At 33.0% G+C, this 23174-nt stretch overlaps 1 protein-coding gene across 5 annotated transcripts in view; it reads right to left on the bottom strand.

Annotated features, from left to right (window-relative positions):
- LRBA (LPS responsive beige-like anchor protein) overlaps window positions 1-23174 on the bottom strand; it is a 369611-nt gene that overhangs the window by 30348 nt on the left and 316089 nt on the right. For all 5 annotated transcript variants that reach the window (XM_039346412.1, XM_039346410.1, XM_039346414.1 and 2 more), the window contains 2 exons: window positions 11237-11404; window positions 1546-1635 (listed from right to left, as the gene is read on the bottom strand). In XM_039346412.1, coding sequence (XP_039202346.1) covers window positions 1546-1635; window positions 11237-11404 — 258 coding nt within the window. The remainder of the gene's footprint in view (window positions 1-1545; window positions 1636-11236; window positions 11405-23174) is intronic.

Below are 23174 nucleotides of genomic sequence, written 5' to 3' on the forward strand. Positions count from 1 at the left end.
TTTTATAGATAACTAATAACTAATACATTTGTCGTTTTATATCCCTCCTTTGAAGAAACAGCATTAAGAGTACGTAGAAAAACATGCTACACTATGAATTACTATTTGTAATCTTAGCATGAAGGTGTAAATAAAAACAACTAATAAGCTACCCAGACATACTTTTGAGCAAGTGGCTAAAAGCCAATCAATATTATGAGTTAATCCTCCCTGGATGCTCATTCAATTAAAGGTGTCAGTAATGCCTCATCTGATGTGGCCTCAATTAAATCCATCTATCTGATGGTGTGAAAACACAAGGGGATACAGCAACAGCAGCCAAACCAGACAAATAGGCAGCATCCTTGTGATTGCTAATTACTACACCTGGTGCATATTATGGCCTGTGCACTTAACACAGCCCATGGTGCCTTTAATGTCTTCTCCACACAGAACCCAAAGAAATTAGTGGAACTTTTAACAATTAAACCAATCATTACAATGGTAAAACTTTGATTTGGTGCTCTAAAAAGTTAACATAGCATGGAATGAAAATTTTTGTCATTCTCATTTTAACACCTAAAAAAATTAAAACACACAGAATAAAAATGTGAACTTTAAAACTCATCTCTGAAGGTATAGTTTATAAAACATTTGCTGAGATGCTATCATCGGTTGCATGTTCGCCTCTCTGGCAGAGGTCTGAAGTGCTAAAAATGTATCTTTTTTGCATACACATTAAACTCACACATAGTCAGTACATACATATAGATATGCACAAATATGTATGATTTGATTTTGTTAAAATTATAGGAATTGCCTGAACTAAATTCTTGATTTTCAAGTAAATAGCTATAGTGTTATCTGACTTTAAATGAGTGATCTAAATCCACCCACTAATTTCAAAATGTTTACACAAACTTAATACCATACTTTTTAATGAATTTGGGTAAAAGCAGTATTGTTTAAATTTATCTTTTGATTTTATTTTTGTTTTCACTTCAAAAGACATTATTAATTTCTTTCCATTTTTGTATATCTCTCCTCTCTTTTATTTCTAAACTGCATTTCTGTGTGAAAAGGAATATCAAATTCTAAGAGCAGATTTGAATATCATCCAAATATGTTTGAACATATAGCTTTGTAAAAGCCATATTTTGTACACCTGCCCATGTACAAAAAAAGAACAATAAAGTGCACACTGAGTTTAGTAACTGTGATCATGTTATGTTGTCCCTGAAATTAAAATGGAGCATCATTATTTAAAAATCATTATATTCATCTGATTAAACTTAAATAAGATCCCTAAAATAATTTTTTAAAAGTATTTTAGAAAATAAGTTTATGCCATGAAAATGATGTACTCCAGTGGAATTCCAATAAATTGTAATGGATTATAATTTCAGTGGAAGAATAATATTTTAAAAAGTTTCACTGTAAAATATTAGTTCTGGTATGCATGCAAAATGTTTGCATTTTATATGTTTAAAACAAAAAAAAAAGATTTTATGTATTTAAATTCAGAATAGTTTTTTTACCAGAGTATAAAATCTGGACTCAACTTACCAGCTGCATAGCAGAACTTCTTGGAGGATGTGGTTCTATAAGCACTTGGGAAGGAGTCTGTCCAAAACTTCGGATCTGAGCTTCCACTGCCTGGGAAAGACATCATCAATACAGTCTTATATGGAAAACGATTATCATAAATTACATTAAGAAATACTTAACATACTGAATATTTGCTTCATTGCTGTGTGTTTGTCATACTGAGAAAGTTATAAATAATTACAAGATACGTAAATTTTCCTGCTTTCTCTAGTAATAAAGAGACTACAGACAAATATATTTTCTTTGGCAGCAACTTTATGTGCTTGTTCTATATGTTTATGTCCGAAAAGAACTACAAAATATAATTTTAAAAAGGATTGGGGAGATGTGAAAGACAAAACGAAATACAAGATTATCTATAATTTTAGTCAAAATAATGAGAATGATTAAAATATTCCAAATGCATTATTTATTTTCAATTTGTCCATCATATATATTTAGGCAGTACATGTACAACTGAACTTGCATCTAAAGGGAAAGCTCTTCGCCATCTTTTTGCAATTTCACCTGCTGTTTCCAAGATTTCTAGATGCTACAAATCAATGATACAGCCCTTGTTTATCAGCCATGTTTCAATGAAAACTATTGCAGGGAACTAAGGAAGAATATGGCCTATTTTGCAGGCAATGAGAAGAGTTGTTTTTTTTTTAAATTGTGCCTTTGAGTCAGTGTTGACTCATGGTGACAAGTCCCTGCAGTTTCCTGCTTCCTAGGGCTGAGAATGAACAAGTAGCTCAAGATCACCCAGCTATCTTCAAACCTTAGCTGGGATTGGAATTCAAGATCTCCTGGTTTCTAGCTTGGTGCCTTAACCCCTACACATAACTGCCTTTCTTTGAGATTTTAAAGATATCCCTGTCTGCATGAATACTTTTCATAATAATAGAAAATAAATAACATGTTAACATACAAGACAAAACACTACAAACTAGTTAATTTTATAATCATTCAGTTCAATCATTTAATCATTCAATTCTTAATCATTTACCTGAGAATAAATTTTACTGAACATAGTATCATTATCAAAACTTTATTATTGTCATAGATCAGCACAAGGAAGGGGGGGGGAGTAAAATCAGTACAACTTATAGAAGATACACCAGAATCTAAAACAATTAAGAAAAGCTAAAAAGATGTAAAAATATGTTTTAAAACAGAAAATGTATATAAAAAATGAAAGAAAATAAAAAGGGGTAGCATAAAGGTGAACATGTGAAAGACTCTAGCTATAAAATTTCAGAGCATTCTAGTATGGTGAACTAGATGTTCATTAAGTCTAATTTATCGTACAGGTCATCATCCAATGAATTTTAAGCACTGCTGAACAAAAATCTGGCAATATTGTATGTTCTGGCTACTGGCTGGTATCTGAAAGCAGCAAAGAGGTATAGAAGAGTGGTCCTGTATATCCTGGATATTTATATAGTAATAGTGAGATGAGGCTGCTACAAATGTCTTTATATAGCAGGCACTGGAAAACAGATGCTCTGTTGTTTCTGTGCATCCAAATTTATAGCGGCATTGTCTCTTGGGTAAGGAATCTATCTATACTTACTAACCTACCTACCTTTATTTTGGTAAGAAAGGGGTGAATATGTACGTATGTTTGTATGTATGTCTACATGTATTTATGTGCTTGTGTGCAAGAAATATATATATATATATATATATATATATATATATATATATATATATATATATATATTTGCAATATTGCTTTCTATTGCTGCTTTCCTCCACCATAACCTGTACACCCCAGAATATGCGTTTGTATGGAAACAACGTGTATTTCAAAATATTAAGGTGAATGAAACTTAAGTATAATCTAGGTTTTTTAGAACACCATCTTACTGTAACAATACTTTTCACATAAGAAAATAGAATAATAAAACATACTTTTGTTCAGCCTAATTATGAAAATAACTCCTGCATGTATAATTACATTGAAACTGTGAGTTAAAACAGAGAAGTAATTACAGCCTGCAAAAACGATTTATTTCTCTCTCAGTGTTTTGCAACTTTCTCTAATCTGAGCCTGTACATTCCAGACATATTAAACTGAGGCCTAGTACAGCTTCAATGCAGTCTTCAAACCATGCAAAGCCTCCATCTACCACACTGTAATCCCAGCTGCCAATCTGAAATAAACCAGTTAGGCAGAGCAGACATAACCTACAGAAACAAATGCCACTCAATAATGTTTAGAGGCACTGGGTTCATGGATAATTTCAAACAGTGTCTTTGTCTGGAACATTGATGTGCTCACTGAGAACACCTAAATCTCTGGCTACTGGAAAAAAGCAGATAAAGCGGAATAAGAAAAATGAGCCTTGAAAATACTTCAAAGAGACAAAGAAAAAATGGCAAAGGAATTCAAAGAAACTATAAAGAAGACTGGAGAGAATACATGCAATGCTGCAAATATTTCAGGTTGAAATAGATTTCCATATGAGATTAGGAACTATCACATTTACATATATCATGATAAAACTATCATTCAGGATGCATATCAAAATTCACAGTGCTGGATATGAGTCACTTAACTTAGCCATAACAAGATTTCAAGTTAATTTCCACAAGATACTGTCAATGGAAAAGGAATATCCTATAGAGATTGCCAATTGAAACACAAGTTATTTGTAATACGTAATTCTATTTAGTATATTGACTTTGGCATTATTAGCATCCTTATGTTGACCAAAACTTATTTTTCAACAAGTTTGCGATGGATCAGAGATACTCTTACACTGCCTCTATTAGATATTACATCGCTAAATAGTATGTTTGGATTCAACACATTTAAAAAAAATAAAATAAAAAACTGGTACCATTTAATGGTATTTTACATGGAGGTTTTCAATTGAGTTTAGACTAATCCTTAACATTTATTTAGCTTTTCACACACAGTTCCTGCGCTGCACTGTGTCAAACAAACCATCTGGACAGCACACTTCTGGCTACAGCTTCTACCAAGATAATTTGCTTCCAAAAACCTTCTGAGCTGTGTCTATGTGGAGTCCTCATTTATTTAATTCACACTTTCAGAATAAATATCAATGTTGTAACATTTTCTAATAATTATATAAATTTTCTAAGACATCCAGAAACACCTGTCCATAAAAAAGACAACTGCCAATAACTTGAAAGTATTTAGCAGCTATTGAAGTATGCTGAAAATACAAATTGTATTTGACTTCATGAAAGATTCGCTGGCTAAGCTGGCTAAACTTAAAACTGATTTAAAACTGAAATTTCCAGCTTCCACTAAGAATTTTAAAAAAGCATAGGATGCCATGATATTTTTAAAGGATAGTAGATCTCTTCTATGGATAAGAAATAAGGATCATGTAAATGAAAGGTTACAAAAAATCAATAAAATAAATAATGTTGCAAACTGTATATTAAAGGTGGGAACTTGTTTGTCTTCTAGGTGTTGCTAAACTTTCTAGCATCTGTAGCCTGTATGCTCAGTGGTGAAGGGTTAATGGGAATTACAGTATAGCAACAACTGTTGGAACATACTAATATTTGATACATTTTCTAATATCTAAATAAGACCTAAATGCAGAAACTAATGAAGTCAAAATAAAGACTACAGAAAGCATTTGAAAGAGAAACTTCACATTTTCATTGGCTTCATCAGCAAAAATAAGCAAGTGATGCATGAACACAGTGGGAACAGCCTTTGAAGCACCTGTCTGAGTTTCCAGGAAGACATAGCTGTCTTAAAACTTCAAATAGTGATTTTCAAATACTTTGCCCAGCTATATATTAAAAATTCATTCAATTCTGCTCCTATGGATGCTCTGTGTCTGCCTCAATCTCGGGTCCTCTACCAGGAGCCTGGGAGTTTGAGGCTTCTGTGCAGTATTTTAGTTATTCCTAACACTTCACTCTTTTGGACAGAGAATGGTGATATTGTTTAATGACTCATAAGGTAGGGGTTAGAGTGCCACCTTTAACATGAGAGACCAGGGTTTAAATCCTGGCTGGTATCTACCTTACCCATAGGGGTCCTAATGCTTCACCTAATGCTTCACCTGCCTGTGACAAATATTAGAGTGATGCAAAGTAGTAGAATCGTGCTGGTTTGGATGGTGCCCAGAATAAAAGGTCCACATCAGATGTCTGAAGCCCTAGACTGCTAAACAAAGATTCCCAGCACTGGCTATGAGGCTAAGGAGATACACTAGAGAAGCAGAGGCCAAGAAGATAACTGCTCTGTCGTCCAAAGAACCATTCAAGATGTTTTCCCAGCTGTGGTACAACAACACAGTAACAGCAGAACCACTATCAACTGAAACTGAACAGTACTGGAAGCAAGCATGCACACACAAACACACCCCTATGAAGTTAATGACAGTTTACAGCACTTAACTATACAAAAATTATTTGATTTTCTCATCTTTGGCAGAAAGGTGGTTTGAATTAAACAGGCCATTTTATTTAAAAAGTTCAGCTTCAACTAAATCAGCTTCAAAATATATCCTTCTTAGATACTGAGAAGTAGATTAAATTTATCTTTTGTATTTGTTACAAGAAAAGTATTTACATTTTAAATCCTATTAAATAAATTTAGAATATAAGTGATATCTTACCGCACGAGCTGTTTTGGTTGCCAATGAGCTTCCAGGTTCAATTCATATTAGTCATCACCTATGAAGCCCTTCATAAAATGGAGCAGAATGGAGGGACTACTTCTCCTTGATTGTATCTACCCATCCCATCAGATTCGGAAGGAACGGCAGGTATGGGTCCTGTCTTCTAACAAATTCTACTTGGCAAAACCCAGGAAGAGTTGTGGCACTTATTGGAGTTTCATCTCACTGAAAATGAATGAGACCTAAACCTGTTGGCCTTTCATAAGGCCTTAAAAATTGGCTATGTCTTCAGGCATCAGGACTATAATGTATAGGAGAGCCTGTGAGATGGTTATGTTGATAGTTGTGATTTTTATATTGGCTGCTGGTAATTTATTGTTATAATGCTGTTATGTTGTATTTTTAGTATCTATGTCCTTATGATGTTGAAATGGGTGATCATATCAATTGAAATAAATAAATAAATAAACCCAGCTAATGCCTTCCAAAAGTGCATCAATTTCACTGCAATTCTTTTCAACAATATAACCTGGAAGAAATGTGCCTTGGCATTTATTTTGTGCAAGAATTTTCATCACATTTTTTAAAAATTACTAATTAAGCAAGTTTCAATATATGTAGTAGTGAACCATGCAGGGTAAGAACTATTTCTATTGTATTATTAATAATGTCTTGGATCCTAATAATGTTACACTATCATGAGCATTCTCTCAGTAGAATTTTTTTGATAGAAAATTGCCATCTTTAAAACAGGAATAAACATTTTTTTTCATGATAAACTTTACTGGCTATAGTCTCCAGAAATTTATTCCAGAGAGTTAGTAAAATGTCTGGATCAATGTTGAGAGGACATAATGTGCTATAAAAAATAAATCAATTCATTTCTATCTTCTTGTCCTATGAAAGTTTTTGTAAGATCATAAACAATTGTTCTATCCATAACAGAAAATTTTAATTCAGCCTAATATTTAGATATACAGTTTATAGTCCCAGTCTGAATTATTATATAAATAAAGCATCCTAAATAAACAACTTCCTTTAAAGCATTTTCCATGGGATAAATTATAACATTTCTTTTTAAAAGACCCAATGTACTTGTGAATTCATAGACATTTATTTCAATATGTTAGTTTAAGAAACTGTGTTCCATTGTAATTGGTCTCAGAGGCTCTCGTATCCCAAAGCAGTAAAATTTAAAATGTTTAGAGAAGTTGGCAAACCTCTTTATAGAGAGCAAACTATTTTTATGAACTAACAAAAATATTTCACTTTTATTTTATAATTTTTGACCAATCAAGCCAATGCTGGTCATATATGTTGCTCTCAATTTTGGAATGTTAGAATAAATCTTTGAAGAGACGGATTAACAGACAGGGAGATGATGAGTTAGTATAAGGGTGTGTAAGAATTTCATTTATCAAATGGATTGACAGTGTATCATATACATATTGGTATGATTACATGGAGATATGCATAGAACTTTCATATTTCTTATACCTTCTTCTATAATGAAAGGAAAAATTATTATCCAGAAGTAATGGTAAGAAAGATTTTTTTTTCAATCTCTAAGGTATAATATACAGAAGAGACTTGTCACAATTTCTGAACAATAAACAGCAGAATATTAAAAAAAATGTAATCTATTCTTTCCAGGTTAGAAATTAACAAATTAATAAGAGCGTCCAATAGTTATAGCAATTAGGAAAGTAAATGTCATATAAGCTACCTCACCTCTTCCTCAAAAGCCCTTGAGGAAAATAACACAAAAAAATTAATTTTGTCTTATTTCTAATCTTAAGGAAAACAGAGAATCAGTTTCAATTCTGATGTTAACTTTAGAAGAGTTAGCTAATGTTTATTTTCCTTTTGACTGACTAAAACCGTGGTAAGCCAAAACCCTGAAGAATTAACACTTACTGTGATAAAGACACATGGTCAATGAAGGTTTGCTTTGGTTCATAATATGGAATGTAAACATAGCTACTTTCAAGGTACATTACGTTTCCTGATTGTTAAAGTACTAATGTTTTTTTTCTTTTTTTCCCTATGCAATATAAGATATTCTTTTTTTAAAAAAAATAAAAAATATACATGTATTAAAGACTAAAACAAACCATTCTTGAGCTTCTTGCTATTTGTAATGCACTGTTTGTGAGGTAATATAAAAGACTAATATCTTTTTTTCTACTCCTAATCTGCAACATCATATAGCCCAAATCTTTTCACTGATCTGTTTTACCCTTTAGCTCAGGGGTGTCAAACTGCCGGCCAGTGGGCCGGACACGTCACGATGAAACTGCGCCCATCCCATTGCCAGCAATGGGGAAAACGCTCCGATACATCACGCAACATCACGTGATGTCGTGAGTTTAACATGTCTGCTTTAGCTCATACATCTTGAAGAATATAAGAAATAATTAAAATCTAGGAAAATGTTGATATGAGGAAAAACAAAATAAATGAACAAATATTTCAGAAGGTCAACAGAAGGCTTACATCTATATTAAATGATCACAAGGTTTCCAAAAATTAATTTCATTTTTATTAATAAACATAGTTTAGGCCAAAGTATCAGTAAACTTCATTCTTTTGTTTATCAGCATAAGCTGTTTTTAAACAATTAAAGACTCCATAAATGTTTAAAGTGCAGCAGAATGTTAAGCTATTACATCATAGAAATAGTAAAATAGGGAACAGACCCTTTTATTCACAAATTATTGTAATGCTGTTTTTCCACATGTGCTGGCTATCTTGGAAATTAACATAGTGAGAACTTTGTTCTTTCAAAATTCCAGATTTCTTGGCAAAAAGAAAACAGCATTCTGTATGTCCCTTTGTGTAATAAAGACATTTAATCACACTACTAATCTTGAGCTCTTTGTATTTTAAAAGTTCTTACAAAGAATTCATGGATACCATGACTTCTTGTCTTATACATATGTTTGCAAGTAGAATTTATGTCATGTCAATTTATCTAATTCTAATTAATTAACTGTGGTGTGCAGAAAGTTAGGAAACCCTCATGGTGATTCTAGCAGCTTTCTGTATTAGATTTGACTAGGAAAGTGGGTTAATAACAAATAAATATCTATGCAGTTAGTCATTTTTGCTTCTATTATACACATCTCAAAGTTTATCACAGAAAGAGAAGCTAACTACTTGGAAAACTATTTTAAATAAATACACAAACACACACATATACACACTCCTAAAATACTCCTAATATATCACGGCAGGAAGGCTCAGAAATCAGAAGGTCCTGTCTCATGTCCAATGTTTATGCTCATTAGAAGCATCTCAGAAAATCATAAGTAAAAGTGAACGTTGGTAATAAAATAAAAATGGCCATGAATGGATTCAAGCAAAAAAGCATAACATGGTAATGCCAGTGAGGACAGGAGCAATGGTGCAAGTCATTTTTAAATCAATTATTCAAACAGTTATTCTCTTACAAATTCAGAAAAAATATTTCAAATGTGAATTTTATGTAGCAGCATTTTATAAAGTTTGCCAGATCTAACGTTACATGTTGTACATTCTTTTGTTGATAAAGATGTGTTTGTTTTAAATTATGAAAAAATAAGTTATTATAGGATTACATATGAAAAAGACCACTGGATTTTGTTTTATTTTTAGTGCGTGTATAAAAATGGTGCACCAATCACAAAACTTCCTAGGCTTTTTCTAAAAAAATAAATAAATCAAAAACCCCCACAGTGGAAAATCTAGAAAGAACTATAAATATTTCATTAAAATCTTTTAAATCCATAATTCTTGTTATAAAAGCTTATAATAATGCACCTAAAATTTACAAAGAGAACATTCAACAGTGATGTATATATTTTTTCTTTTACATGAAGTCTTATAGAGTTTCAGAACATCCTCAAAGTCATTTTACTCAAAAATACTTGCTAGCCACAGTATTTCTCTTTTCACAAGTTCTTTTCAGTTTCCCAAGCTGCTTTTTCCATTTGTAAAATGTAGGAAACCTTGTAGAGAGAAGACCATTGTCCAAGAAACAGGCTCAGAGAAAAGATAGAGAAACTGTTCTTATCCATTTAAATATTGGGTCAGCAGTTTCCCTAGTATCGTGCTCACAGTTTTCCCTAATGCTTTATATATACCCTATTGAGAGAGGTTAAATGGTAAATATAGGGCAAACCTTTTGGGCACTCAGTCTCTTTTAGAGACTGAGTGCCCAAACTGCAACCCAAAACCCACTTGTGCATCGTCGGGTGCTGGGTGGGTGTGGCCCATTGGCTGGGGGTGGCCATTTGGGGGGGTGTGGCCAATTGGGTGGGCATGGCTGCAGTGGTAATGGCAGACTGGGTGGGACTAAAAAGTTCAATCAATCAATTCCAACTTTGCAAGATCTTTTTTTTTTCCCGCGAGAAGTTGAAATTGACTGATTGAACCTTTTTTTTTTTGTACATGGTGGCAGAGGCCTAAAGCGAAAAGGTTTTAAAAAACCCAGCTGAAGGCCTAGGACTGGGGTGACGGTGCACGTGCCCACAGAGAGGGCTCTGAGTGCCGCCTCTGGCACCCGTGCCACAGGTTCGCCACCACTGATATAGGGTATTTGGCACAGTTATGGGATAACAGCTTTTCACAGCCATGCACATAGATGGAAAGTGTAAGCATGTCTGCACATACAATCACTCTAAGAACTAATTTTCCATGATGTAGTATTACAGTAGATTTCTTTGTTTGCCAGCTTCAGTCCATAACACTTCAGCTATACAACACTGTAGCAAGTTCTTGTCCTAGCAGTCTAAAATAACAGAGAAGATCAAATAGAACAAGGCAAACAAGGCAGAAAGGAGAAGACCGTCTTGCTAATAACTTACAAGATCTAATTTGAAGAATTATCCCATGTGTAAACAAAATAAAACTAAAATGATATGTTAGTGTGGGTAGGGTAGAAAATATCCTTTAAAATGTCTATAAATACTTTTAAATTACAATAAAATCAAATATGCTTTATAAATATTTCAAAAAGTCCCACATTTCTTCATAATTTTTATTCTCCCAGATATGAACATGCTTACCTCTCTCAACATTGGATCCATTATTGAATTGAGATTGACAGCTCCTTCATAGGTTAGATAGTAGAAAACATTTAGAGATCTGACAGCTTCCGGCCCTTGCTGCTTATAGCCAAAAATCAAATCAATCCACTGGTGCAGTTGACAGGAAACAAATTCACTTTCCAAAGCCTGAAAGAAAATACAACACTGTTTATATTGTTTATATTGTTTCTTTAACTTATTTGCTGTCCACAGTCTTAAATAAACAATAATGCAAAGGTTAGAAATATGCAAGTGCCTTAGAGCAGGGGTCCTCAACCTTTGCACCTTTAAGACTAGTGGAAAACCCTCCAGGATGGATAGAATTAGAATGGTGGGCATACCTGCAACTGCAGGTGAGATATCAGAAAGACAAAAAAGAGTTAGGCATTAAATTAGAACCAATAGAACTGGATAAAATAATATTGGGGTCGGAGGATAAAATGATTAAAAAATTATACTACTATTTGTTAGATCAGGCAATGTACGAGGAACAAGTAAAAGTGACTATGTTGAATTGGAGCAAGGACTTTGGTCTTAATTTTGATCTGCACATCTGACAAGAACTATGGGCAAGAAACAAGAAGCTTACTTTGGCCACCTCTTACAAATAGAACCTTTACAAAATGTTTTATAGATGGCATCTCCCACCCACAAGATTGGCTAAAATGTGTACCAATGTCTCCCCTAAATGTTGGAAATGTAATTTGACAAGTGGAACTTACTATCATATGTGGTGGGAATGCATGCGAGCTCGTGATTTTTGGAACAGGATTAAAGTATGGTTGGAAGAAATATTAGAGCAAGTGGTAGAACCAAAACCAGAACTCTTTATATTAGGTTTAACTACACAAAAGCATGACAAAGGCGTACTTTATTTAATGCTACACATTTTAATGGCTTCCAGACTGGTTTTTGCTCAAAATTGGAGGAATAAGGGAACTCCAACGGAAGAAGAGATCCTGCATAAAATTTTATCATGTGCTGAGATGGACAGGCTTACAATGATTATGAAAGACAAGACAGAACACGAATACTTCGAAATCTGGGGCAAATTTTACCGTTGGTATGAATTAAGGAGAACTGCTCGGACTTCAAGTTAATGGTAGAATTAAAAGATGTATATAACTGTACATATAATTGTATATATAATTGTATTGTATAGAAGATGAGGCTTATATAGAGGTTAAGAACGATGTATTAAACTTTTGTACCATGGTAGGAACTGATAGGAAAATTCATCCTGGAATGTCATGTTTGTCCATTGTTGTTTTAATTGTATTATGAATAAAAACATAAAAAAAAAGACTTGTGGACTTCAATTCCCAGAATTACTCAGCCAGCACTGGCTGACCCCTGCCTTAGAGAAACTGAACTGTGACAATGCTAGTTGCAGCTGTTAGAACCTGTTGGATCAACTGTGCCACGCAGATCCCTGGTGGAGTTTTAAACATTTGCAACAGAGATTGTACTAGTATTAAAAGAAAATAATTCAAGGTTGAACCATGAACAATTAAATTCACCATAGATGAGTAATTATAGTCTAATCTGCCAATAATAGGGAAAGATGAGAGACTATATTGATCATCTCAATCTTGTACCTTTCAGTTGTGTGGGTACCTGTGTCTCACCACATTTGAAGAGTACCAGCTTGGGAAAGAAAATACTATTACATAGCTAAAGAAAAAATGCTGCAGCCACATAATTTATGCAGTGTTTCCAACTGCAGAAACAGGACACAATTGAGGTAGCCACTATCTTAAAATGATGCAATCTATATATTGAATGTAACACAACTTTTATCACAACTTATAATTTATTACCTCTATCCTGAATGTTGACAATATCACATAAATAGCTAGAAGGTAATTGGTAAATTGTACTAGGACAATAACAGATTTGACAAATATGTAGTTTTCTGGACTATACATAAAATTTGTGTCAATTACAATTTCCTCTGTAGTATGGAAAAATGCAACAAACATACTAGAATTTCAGACTTTTATATTGCATCATTTACCTTCACCTATAGGTGTCAATAGTTTTCAAGAAGTGCTTTATGTGTAAACCAGCATTATTTCAAATGGAGTCCAATATTGAAATCTTAGACTTCCTTCCCTATATATAATTAAAATGGGCCAGCACTAACCTTTCAAAGGTTAAATAATTGATTTATATATAAATTAATTAATTATAATTAAACAATTATTAATTATTGAAATAATTAAATAATCAGAATAACCATAACTGTAATAGTACCATAATATAATATCACTATTGGTTTTGGTATTTATTATTATTGTAATAATAAATTAAAATAATTAAAAGCATTACAAAAATCTTATTTCAGAATCTTGTCTTATGATAGAAATCAACCAATGTAATTTCTAAATCAGTTTAAGTTATAATTGCTACACATCATTAAACACATCATCCATCATTAATGAGTTAAGCTTGACTTTTAAAAAAATTCATCTCTTATTTCCTTTATTGCATTCTCTTCAAGCAATATACAGCTACTGTACATTGATCATTATATAAAATAATGCTTCTTTCAAGGAAGTCTTTTTTTATAGAGATTTCAAATCATTATAATTTCTATTTAAAATATAGTTTCTAAATGAACATTATTTTTGATATCTTGATAGAAATCATTTGATAGGTGATTTCTCAGATTCAGTAAAAGATGTCTAGTGAGTCTAGGACTGTAAGCCCTAAAACAGGGCTTTTCAACCAGTGGTACGGGTACTATCTGTGGTACATTAGCACCTGGCAGGTGGTACACAACCATCCTACAAAAGTGGTAGCGGGGGAGGGGAATGAGCTGAACCAGCGCAGCACCGAACAAGCCTGAGCGAGAGATGGCTGGAGCTGCAGGGCTGTCAGGGCTCAGCGGAAGTGCCAGGATCAGTGCCCAGCTCCAGCTGGAGCTCGATGCTGATCCTGGTGCTTCTGCTGAGCCCAGAAGAAGCGCCGATCAGCTGGAATGTTGCAGCATCTCCAGGGTATTCTGATTTACATTCAGATGCTTGGCAACTGATTCATATTTATGATGGTCACAGTGTCCCAGGATCATGTGAAGTGACCAAAACCTGCTGCAATCATCCAGCAGATGGGGAGAATAAAAACAAAACACCCCCCTATCCCACCCCCGCTGCCAATTCTCAACAGAAATGCTCACAGCAATGAAAACCTCGGCTGCGGCTTGGGTGGCACTTTTTTCAGTGCCATTGTAACTTCAAACAGTCACTAAGCAAACTGTTGTAAATCGAGGACTACCTGTACTTTATCACTTTTTTCCTTTTTTTTTTTGGTTATCAAGTTTTTGACACCTTGCTAGGTGACTGGTGGTACTCGGATGTTGCCATATCCTAAAAGTGGTACAATGGGTAAATAGGTTGAAAAGCCCTGCCCTAAAACACAGAGCGCAATAAGAAACATACACCACAAAAACCTAAAACTACTCCTATTAGAACAGCTACTGGATTTTACAAGTCTTAATGTGCTTCCCTTCATCCCTTTTTTTAATCTTAATGGGAATTAAGCGGGAATAATTATTTGAAGTATGTTTGTAAATCACTTTCCTGGGCTGGGCTTAGTCTTGTTTATCTGAATTAGTAGAGGGTCTTTCCTCTGTCCTTAAAGGCCTCCTTCTTTACTCACTGCAGATGTACATGTAACAAATGTTTATGCAAATAATTTTTGTATTCTTCCAAAAATTTTTGATTGATTGATTGATTGGTGCCATCACATCAGTCTCAACTCTAAGTGACTTCATAGATTTTCTCCATGACAATCTGCTCTAGTCTGTTGTTTCAGGTCTTCACCAGTGAAATTAAGGCCATCTGTCCTGCTGTTGGTCATCCTCTTGACTTTCATTCTTTCTGTCCCAGCATTAGAACTTCTTTACAGAGTAAATCTTTTCATCCTGTGCCTGAAGTGGGATACTCTGAGACAGATCATTAGTGCCTCAAGTGAGAACTTTGGAGTTGATTTGTTTGTTGATCCATTGATTTTTCTGTTTCATTTTTTTGTACATGATATTCTCTGGAGACTTCTCCAAACCAAAGTTCAGAAGCATCAATATTCTTTCTATTTAAAGTCCTTGATAAATTAAAGATGAAGGCCTTCGAAAAAATAGTCAGATACCATGATATGTATATACCTACAAAAATCAGAATAATACATGCAATAGTATTCCCTGTGAAACTCTATGAGTATGTAAGTTGGACTAGTTTGCAGATATTTCTTGACTGCTTGAATGCTTGAGACAAAAGCTATTCAGCACTTCAGTATCTTAATTGACAATTCTAAGCTTAGTTATTGTACCTATTGTACCTGAGTGTCATTAGTGTGTTCTTCTTTATATTTAATTTTAGTCCAATGTTTCCATCAATACTTTTTGATGTAATTACTACAGCTTGCAGATCCTTTTCCTTTATGGCTGTCAGGGTGGAGTCATCAGCATAGCACAGGTAATTGATGTTTCTTCCTCCAGCTTTAAAACCATGCATATTTTATTCCAGTCCAGCTTCCCTTAATATATATTCAATATACCGTGTTTCCCCAAAAATAAGACCCGGTCTTATTTATTTATTTTTCCTCCAAAAGAGGCATCAGGTCTTATTTTCAGGGGGGTGTCTTTTCCACTCACCTCCAGCACTGACAGCCATGCCCAGCTGGCCCACTTCTGCGTCCGAAGGAGCAGCTTCATTCTGCAGCTGAGAATGGAGCTTGTGCCTGCATTTCGCAGTCAAAGGCCTTTCTGGAAGGCCTATGCAGCCAAGAACTGAGCTATGGATTGAGCTATAGCTCAGTTCTTAGCTATAGAGGTCTTTCCAGAATCCATACACTTAAATGGCAATCCATAGCTGCAGAATGAAGGTGCTCCTTCGGCCGCAGAAGAAGTGGGCCGGCAAGGCAAGTATCGATCCATGGGAGGCCTGGCTGCAATGGTAAGCTCCACACCTCCACCCCAGTTTGATTTTTAGATGTGCACCTCACCCCAAAACTAGGGCTTGTTTTGGGGGTAGGGCTTATATAAGGCCCACCCCCAAAAATCAAACTAGGGTTTATTTTTGGGGTAGGGCTCACTTACGGGGAAACATGTATATGATGAATAAATAAGTAATATATGTTCTCTCTGTATTATGGCTTCTGACCTGTGTATAAGTTTTATATGAAGATAACTGGATGTTCTGGATTCCCATTTTTTAATATTTTCTAATTATATTACACAGTTTGACATCATTGACATAACCAAAGGACTTTCTATTATCAATAAAGCATATACTTATTTCTTTGGGATATTCTTGGTTTTCTCAATTATCTAGCATACATCGGCAATATTACCTCCTATTCCTCAGCTTTTTCTAAAGACAGGTTGTTCAAGAAATTCGAGCCTTTTCTTAAAAACTAGCTTATTCATGTTGACCTTTAGTGCAAGACAATGAAAAGTTTCAAGTGCATTGAAAGACATCAAGGAAAGATTAAGACTTAACTATCTGAGATTAAGACTTAATTGTCCTTCATATAATTAAGCAATTATTAAGCAATCATATACTTCATTCCATTGAAATAGAATCCTCAGAACTTGAAGGATTGTGTACCAAACTCTTCTTTTTCCAACTGTTAAAGCAGTCAGTCTTGGGAAGCTGCTTGAATATATTGTTGACTTGATGATGAAGTAGCTGTGCATGTATATCCTGTGGATACCCATGAGAAGCTTCCAAAGCAGCTATGCAGTTTTATTTTATAGATCCATTAAGAACATTTTGCAGAACATAGCTTAACTACAAATTAGGTAACATTATCCACTGAATTTACCTAAAGATTTAAATTTAGGTCACATGATCATCCAACACACAGTCTTGTTTCTGGATATAGATCAATATATTTTAGATTACAATTTCAATTAGGGATCAATTCAAATAGCAAAATGGGTGGACAATACAGCCTTTACCAGCAACAAACCATCTTGTTACTTTAATTCTGGTGATGGATGCTTTCTTTTTACTAATAATAAATGAAGATCAGTTGCCAGATTTATTTATTTATTTATTTATTTTATTTATGAGACTTATATACCGCTTTAAGTGCAAGCACTCTCTAAGCGGTGTACACCAGTAAGCAATGTGTATGTATGTATGTGTGTGTGTGTGTGTGTGTGTGTGTATATATATATATATATATATATATATATATATATATATATATATATATATATATATACATTGCCCCCAACAATCTGGGTCCTCATTTTACCTACCCCGGAAGGATGGAAGGCTGAGTCAACCTTGAGCCGGTGAGATTTGAACCTCTGACCTGCTGAACACAGTCAGCTAAAGTGGCCTGCAGTAGTGCACTCTAACTGCTGCGCCACCTCGGCTCTTCCTTGATGGCTTATACACATAAAATAGAGTGTATGTCTTCTTGAGTTTCTTTACATCAAATATAAAATATTTTGGGCTGAATATTTTGCGCTAAAATATTTCAGTTTCTATATCTGTATGTATATGTGTAATTCTGAATTGGCTGAGGAAAAGGGAACAAAAGTCAGTAGCATGATGCATGGATCTTTAATGGAAAATTGCATTTCCCTTTGGATTTGAGAAGTGCAGATGAAACAATGCAAAGAAGCAGGACAGTTTTATAATCACAGAAATTAAGCCTAGTTTTTTTTCAAGGAAAGGTCCTATTTAAAAAGGAAAATTTAGTCAAGCTCTGAGAAGCCATTCTGCAATATGCATACATAAATGATTGGTTAGTTTCATTAACTGATGCCTGAAGAAACATTTATATTGACACATAAAAAACAGCAATTGTCTTAATTTGTGTGGTGCACTCCACACAAAAGCTCTAAATATGTTCAAATTAGAGCAAGCTGCTTGATTGTCACTGCAATCTCATGTCATGTTAATGCATGACAAACATTAAACCATACACTTAAATGGCAATTTATATCATTTAAATGTTTACTGCCTGAGCAACTCATCAGTCATTTAAATGTGATTTTCTGACAGCTAATTTCAGTTAATTTTCCTCTATTCACTTAATTAGAACTTTCAATCAGGAAAAGGCCTATCCATATCTTCATGTAAATATCATTTTTTTTATTTAGAAGCTCCGTTAGTAAATTGCTACATATATCCTTTATAATAGATAACAATATATTGTCATTCTTCTATCACCTACATACCATTCCAACAGAGAACACTGCTCATTTCATGAGAGCAATATTCTAGCTAGTACTTAAAAAGAATCACAAAATATGAATACAATTAAAACTATATGCACACACAAGTTCCAAATTGTTTAATAAGTTAAAAGTGTAAGAGATTCTGTATTATATCTCGAATTGATATTCTACCCCACAGTCCATATGGATTAAGAGGGCATTTAAATATTGTTAAAGAAATAAATTAAATACAAATGGCATAACAATGGTTATGATAAAATAAACTAAAACACAATTTTATACAGACCCTTTTAGAGTTTTATTGAACTGTTTTTTTCTTTGAAGTAAGCTTTGAAAACATATATAGGAAACATCAAAGTCTATAAATATAGGAAAACAGCAATGAAAGGCCTAAAACTTACTTCCTTTTTACTACATCAAGAAATACTTACATTTTTATCATCATTTATAGACATCATAGGTACTGTAGTTTCCAATGTATAAATATGATTGCTAAAGAAAATTACTAAATACAGCAATAATACTTGATTGGAAGGGCTTTAAATATTTATTTATTTTTTGGTAAATCTTTTAGAGATTTAGGGGTTTGCTTAAAAATTATATCTACAATATATTAACAAATTAGCTGTGAAAGATGTAAATAAAAATATAAAATAAAAAAGACTTTCAGAGTGGCATAAGAAATGTCACAATATATATGCAATCCAATTACATTTCAGACATTGCATTATAAAAATTAATATAATGTAAAGTTATATAAAGTTAAAAGAAAATACAAATTGTTCTTATGTGTAATGTATCACATGAGGAAAATTCTTTCCATATACGATACATTAAGCTACCATGCTTTATTAATTTTATACATCATAATTCTTAATTTTTTCTTAAAATTAAGAATTCAAAACATTTAAGATCAGCTCAAGCTTCTGAAAAAGATAATGCTTATTAAAGCCATAGTCAAAGTGGTATACAACTAAAGCATACTATGAGGGGTCCTTGGTGCTATCTGAGCTTGCTTGGGTTTTTTTGCAGACCTTTCATTAGACAAACTAGGTAACATTTGGTTAATGAAACATCTGCAAGAATACAACCAAGCTCAGAAAACACCAAGGATCCCTCATTTTAACTCTGAACTACAAATATTCTCCTTTATTGGTAAAGCATACTAACCCCCATTCCCTTGCTTCTCTTAAACATAACTAATCAAGTCTTACTTCTCCCATACTAGACAAGATGCATCATTTACACCCTGTATATATTCTGAGAATGATAAGAAATAAAAATAAAAAATTCTAACATCCAACAATAGTAGTAGAATAATATTCATCTGTATTGAGTTATTGTGAAATAAATCAGAGGTAACGTTCAATTGTTACGAATCAAAGAAGACCATGAGAGGAATGTGCTGTAAAATCACACACTAATTGTCAATTCAGTCCTATGGGACTCATATTAACTTTGACAAACTGTCTTGGGGTTGATCTCTCTCTTTTTTTCCCCTAATGAGACCTATTAGACCAAGACCCAAACTCCTGAAATATGCTAAAAAGTGCAATGCACAGATGTCAAACATCTATTAGTAATTTTATGTTAATAGTTCACAAAACTAAAATGTTCCAGAGCCACAAATATGCTGCCAGAGAAAATTTTAAAATTCTCAAAAACCTTTTAACATTAATGTAATTTGCGCAAGTGCTATTGAAGTTCCTAAAATTCAACAAAATATGCAACAATCTCTTCTTCTGACAGAAGTTAACTAAAAAATATCATGCAAATATATAATTATATAATTAATCATTATTACATAAATATGATTTCATGAAGTGTTCCAAAAAGTTAGCAATGTTTTTTTTGTTTTTTTTTGTAATAATAAAATTATGATTGCTATTTATCAGTAGAGGGATTTGATGTGTATGTCTATATATTTTATAACAATCAAAAATAACTATTTTGCAAGACTTTCTGCAAGCAGAAAAACAGCTCACATCTAAAATTCTTTGGAAATGAGAATAGCAATTCTTATTTGTCTAATTTTTAAAATATGAACCTAAACTAAAATGTTAAAATTTCCATTTATTCCTTGAAACATATTCAAAAAGCAAAAATCAACCATAATTGTTAAAAATAAATAACTTTTTCTACTGGACACATACTAATGGAATTCTCCATATTTATTAAGGATTTATTTTATGGTTCAAAATGGTCCAAGATAATAAGATAAAGATAAAATTACTTCATAACTACCAAATTTACTATAAAATTTCAATTTCTCTAGAAATTGTGTTTAAAAAATTATATGAAAGAAAAAAAAATCTCAAAAAGAAAATAAACTGAACAATTAATTTCAAAAGCTAAACTTCTGCAACCTTACTGTGAATTTGTAAGTTTAACAATTACTTGATACCTCATGCAATAAACATTTTGAAATCAAATAGACAGTTATGCTTGCATGTGCTGGATTTCAAACATCAGCAGTAATGTCCCTTAACAGTGAAGTATGACCTTGGTAATTTACAATGATTAAGACTTTTTTTCAGACCAATTAGAAATGTTTCAAATTGTCCTATTAAATATATGATAAAAAAAGTCTTTCAACTTAAAAAAAACCATCTGGAGTTTTTTTTTTCCCCCATGTCATCTTGCTTCCAATCAGAACATACTTGAGTTAAATTATTTTGATTAAATACATGGATCACATACTCTTCAAATATTTGAAGTCATAAACAGAAAACTGTACCCTGTTCAAACAAAGCAAGAACAACCACTTCACACAAAATCATTCAAAGACTAACAAATAGTTTATGTGCACTAGTCTAGTCTAGTCTCTCCAATAGTTACTATATTTCTTTTCTTCCTAATAAAAATTAAAATGCTCCCTTTAGTATATTTGGAAGCAAACATGTTTGGAAAAAAAGTAACAAGAACAACACTTTCAAAGTTATTATTACAATAATTAATGTGCTCCATAATTCCAATGGTATTTGATAATTGTTTAAATCAGACTTGCAATGCACTGCTATTTAGTCCACCTTTTCTGTAAAATGTAAAAGGCAGTATGACTAACATATGTGCTTATTTTTCTAAAAAGCACAAGAAAACCAGTAGTTTGTGGAAGTAGGAAAATATGTTGTTTCAAAATAGGATTAAGTTGTCACAAATTTGCACCATAATTATTTCTGTATGAATATTCAATATTCACACTATTTATTTATAGTTAGAATCTCTATCAACACTGTATGCTGAAATGATTTTATACATTTTCTTAGTCTCTCTCTAGGCTTCAAAGGAATTGTGTTGAAAGTAAATAAACATTTATGGAGCATTCAAAACAAGAATGATGGAGGGCTTGTTTAGTTTACATTTTATGCAATCTGGAGGACAAAGATGCATTTTTATTTATTTATTACATTTATAAATCCATCCTACTCCATAATGACTCTGGGTGGTGTGTAATATTAAAAACAATTCAAAACTATATAACAAATAAAAGTACTGTATTTTATGTTGATGTTCATATTAAACTATTCTGTTCTATTCAGGGTGAAAGCAAATGTAAAAAGCAGACATTTGTGCACATTTTATTTTAGGTTACATGCATTAACATATGAGGATGAAATAGATTTAGGAATGATATGCGTAGGCATGAATTTAAGACTGTTTTATTCATTAATTCCTACTCAGATTTGTTTTTGTCCTAGTGTGCTATCTTGGATACTTCTTATCAACTATGATCTGAGATCAAAAGGAACAAAGTGATGAAGATTAAATGTTAGATTTCTGACAATTTCCAAGGATCTTGCAATTGTAAGCTTTTCCCTAGGATATAGTTCAATTGCAAGCTACACGTAATTTCAGCTTGTTTTACTCTGTTTCAGAAGATTTGCCCTCATTATCTCTAATTTACTCCACTGAAGAGAAATATTCTAAAAGTCCAAATTCACATTGTTTTCTAGGCAGCAGAAACCCACATTAGCAACCTATATGAAATAAGATTTTCTTCTCTCAAACGAACATCCCTTTTGACAAATTTTATGAAATATATGTTCTGGTTACAACTATTCTATCCACCAATGTTTTAATTTCTAAAGATGTATATTTTTTCAATTATTTTTTTCAATTTTTAATCTGCTTTTGAAGGATTGTTTTTAGAAAATAGCACAGATACTCCTCAACTTATAACAGTTCATTAAGTGACTGTTCGAAGTTACAATGGCACTGAAATAAGTGACTTATGACCATTTTTCACACTTATGACCATTGCAGCATCCCCATGGTCACATGAGCAACATCCAGATGCTTGGCAATTGACTCATATTTATGAAAGTTGCAGTGTCTGGGGGTCATGTGATCCCCTTTTGTGACCTTCTGACCAGCAAAGTCAATGGGGTAACCAGATTCACTTAACAAACATGTTACTAACTTAACAACTCCGGTGATTCACTTAACAACTGTGGCAAGAAAGGTCGTAAAATGGGGCAAAACTCACTTAACAATGGTCTCACTTAGCCACAGAAATTTTGGGCTCAATTGTGGTCATAAGTCAAGGTCTACCTGTATTAAACTGCCTATAACATATAAAACTTGAATTAGCTTTCAATGCAGTTAACTTTTGAGGACAATTTTATATTTATACACCATAGATTAATCATATAATGGCATACAGTATTTGCATAGTATATCTACAGTAGTTAATTGCTATTAAAAGAGAATATTTTACCTGAA

This window comes from Crotalus tigris, unplaced genomic scaffold, assembly GCF_016545835.1.
Source record: "Crotalus tigris isolate CLP2741 ecotype Arizona unplaced genomic scaffold, ASM1654583v1 scf7180000017994.786943, whole genome shotgun sequence".
NCBI lineage: Eukaryota > Metazoa > Chordata > Lepidosauria > Squamata > Viperidae > Crotalus > Crotalus tigris.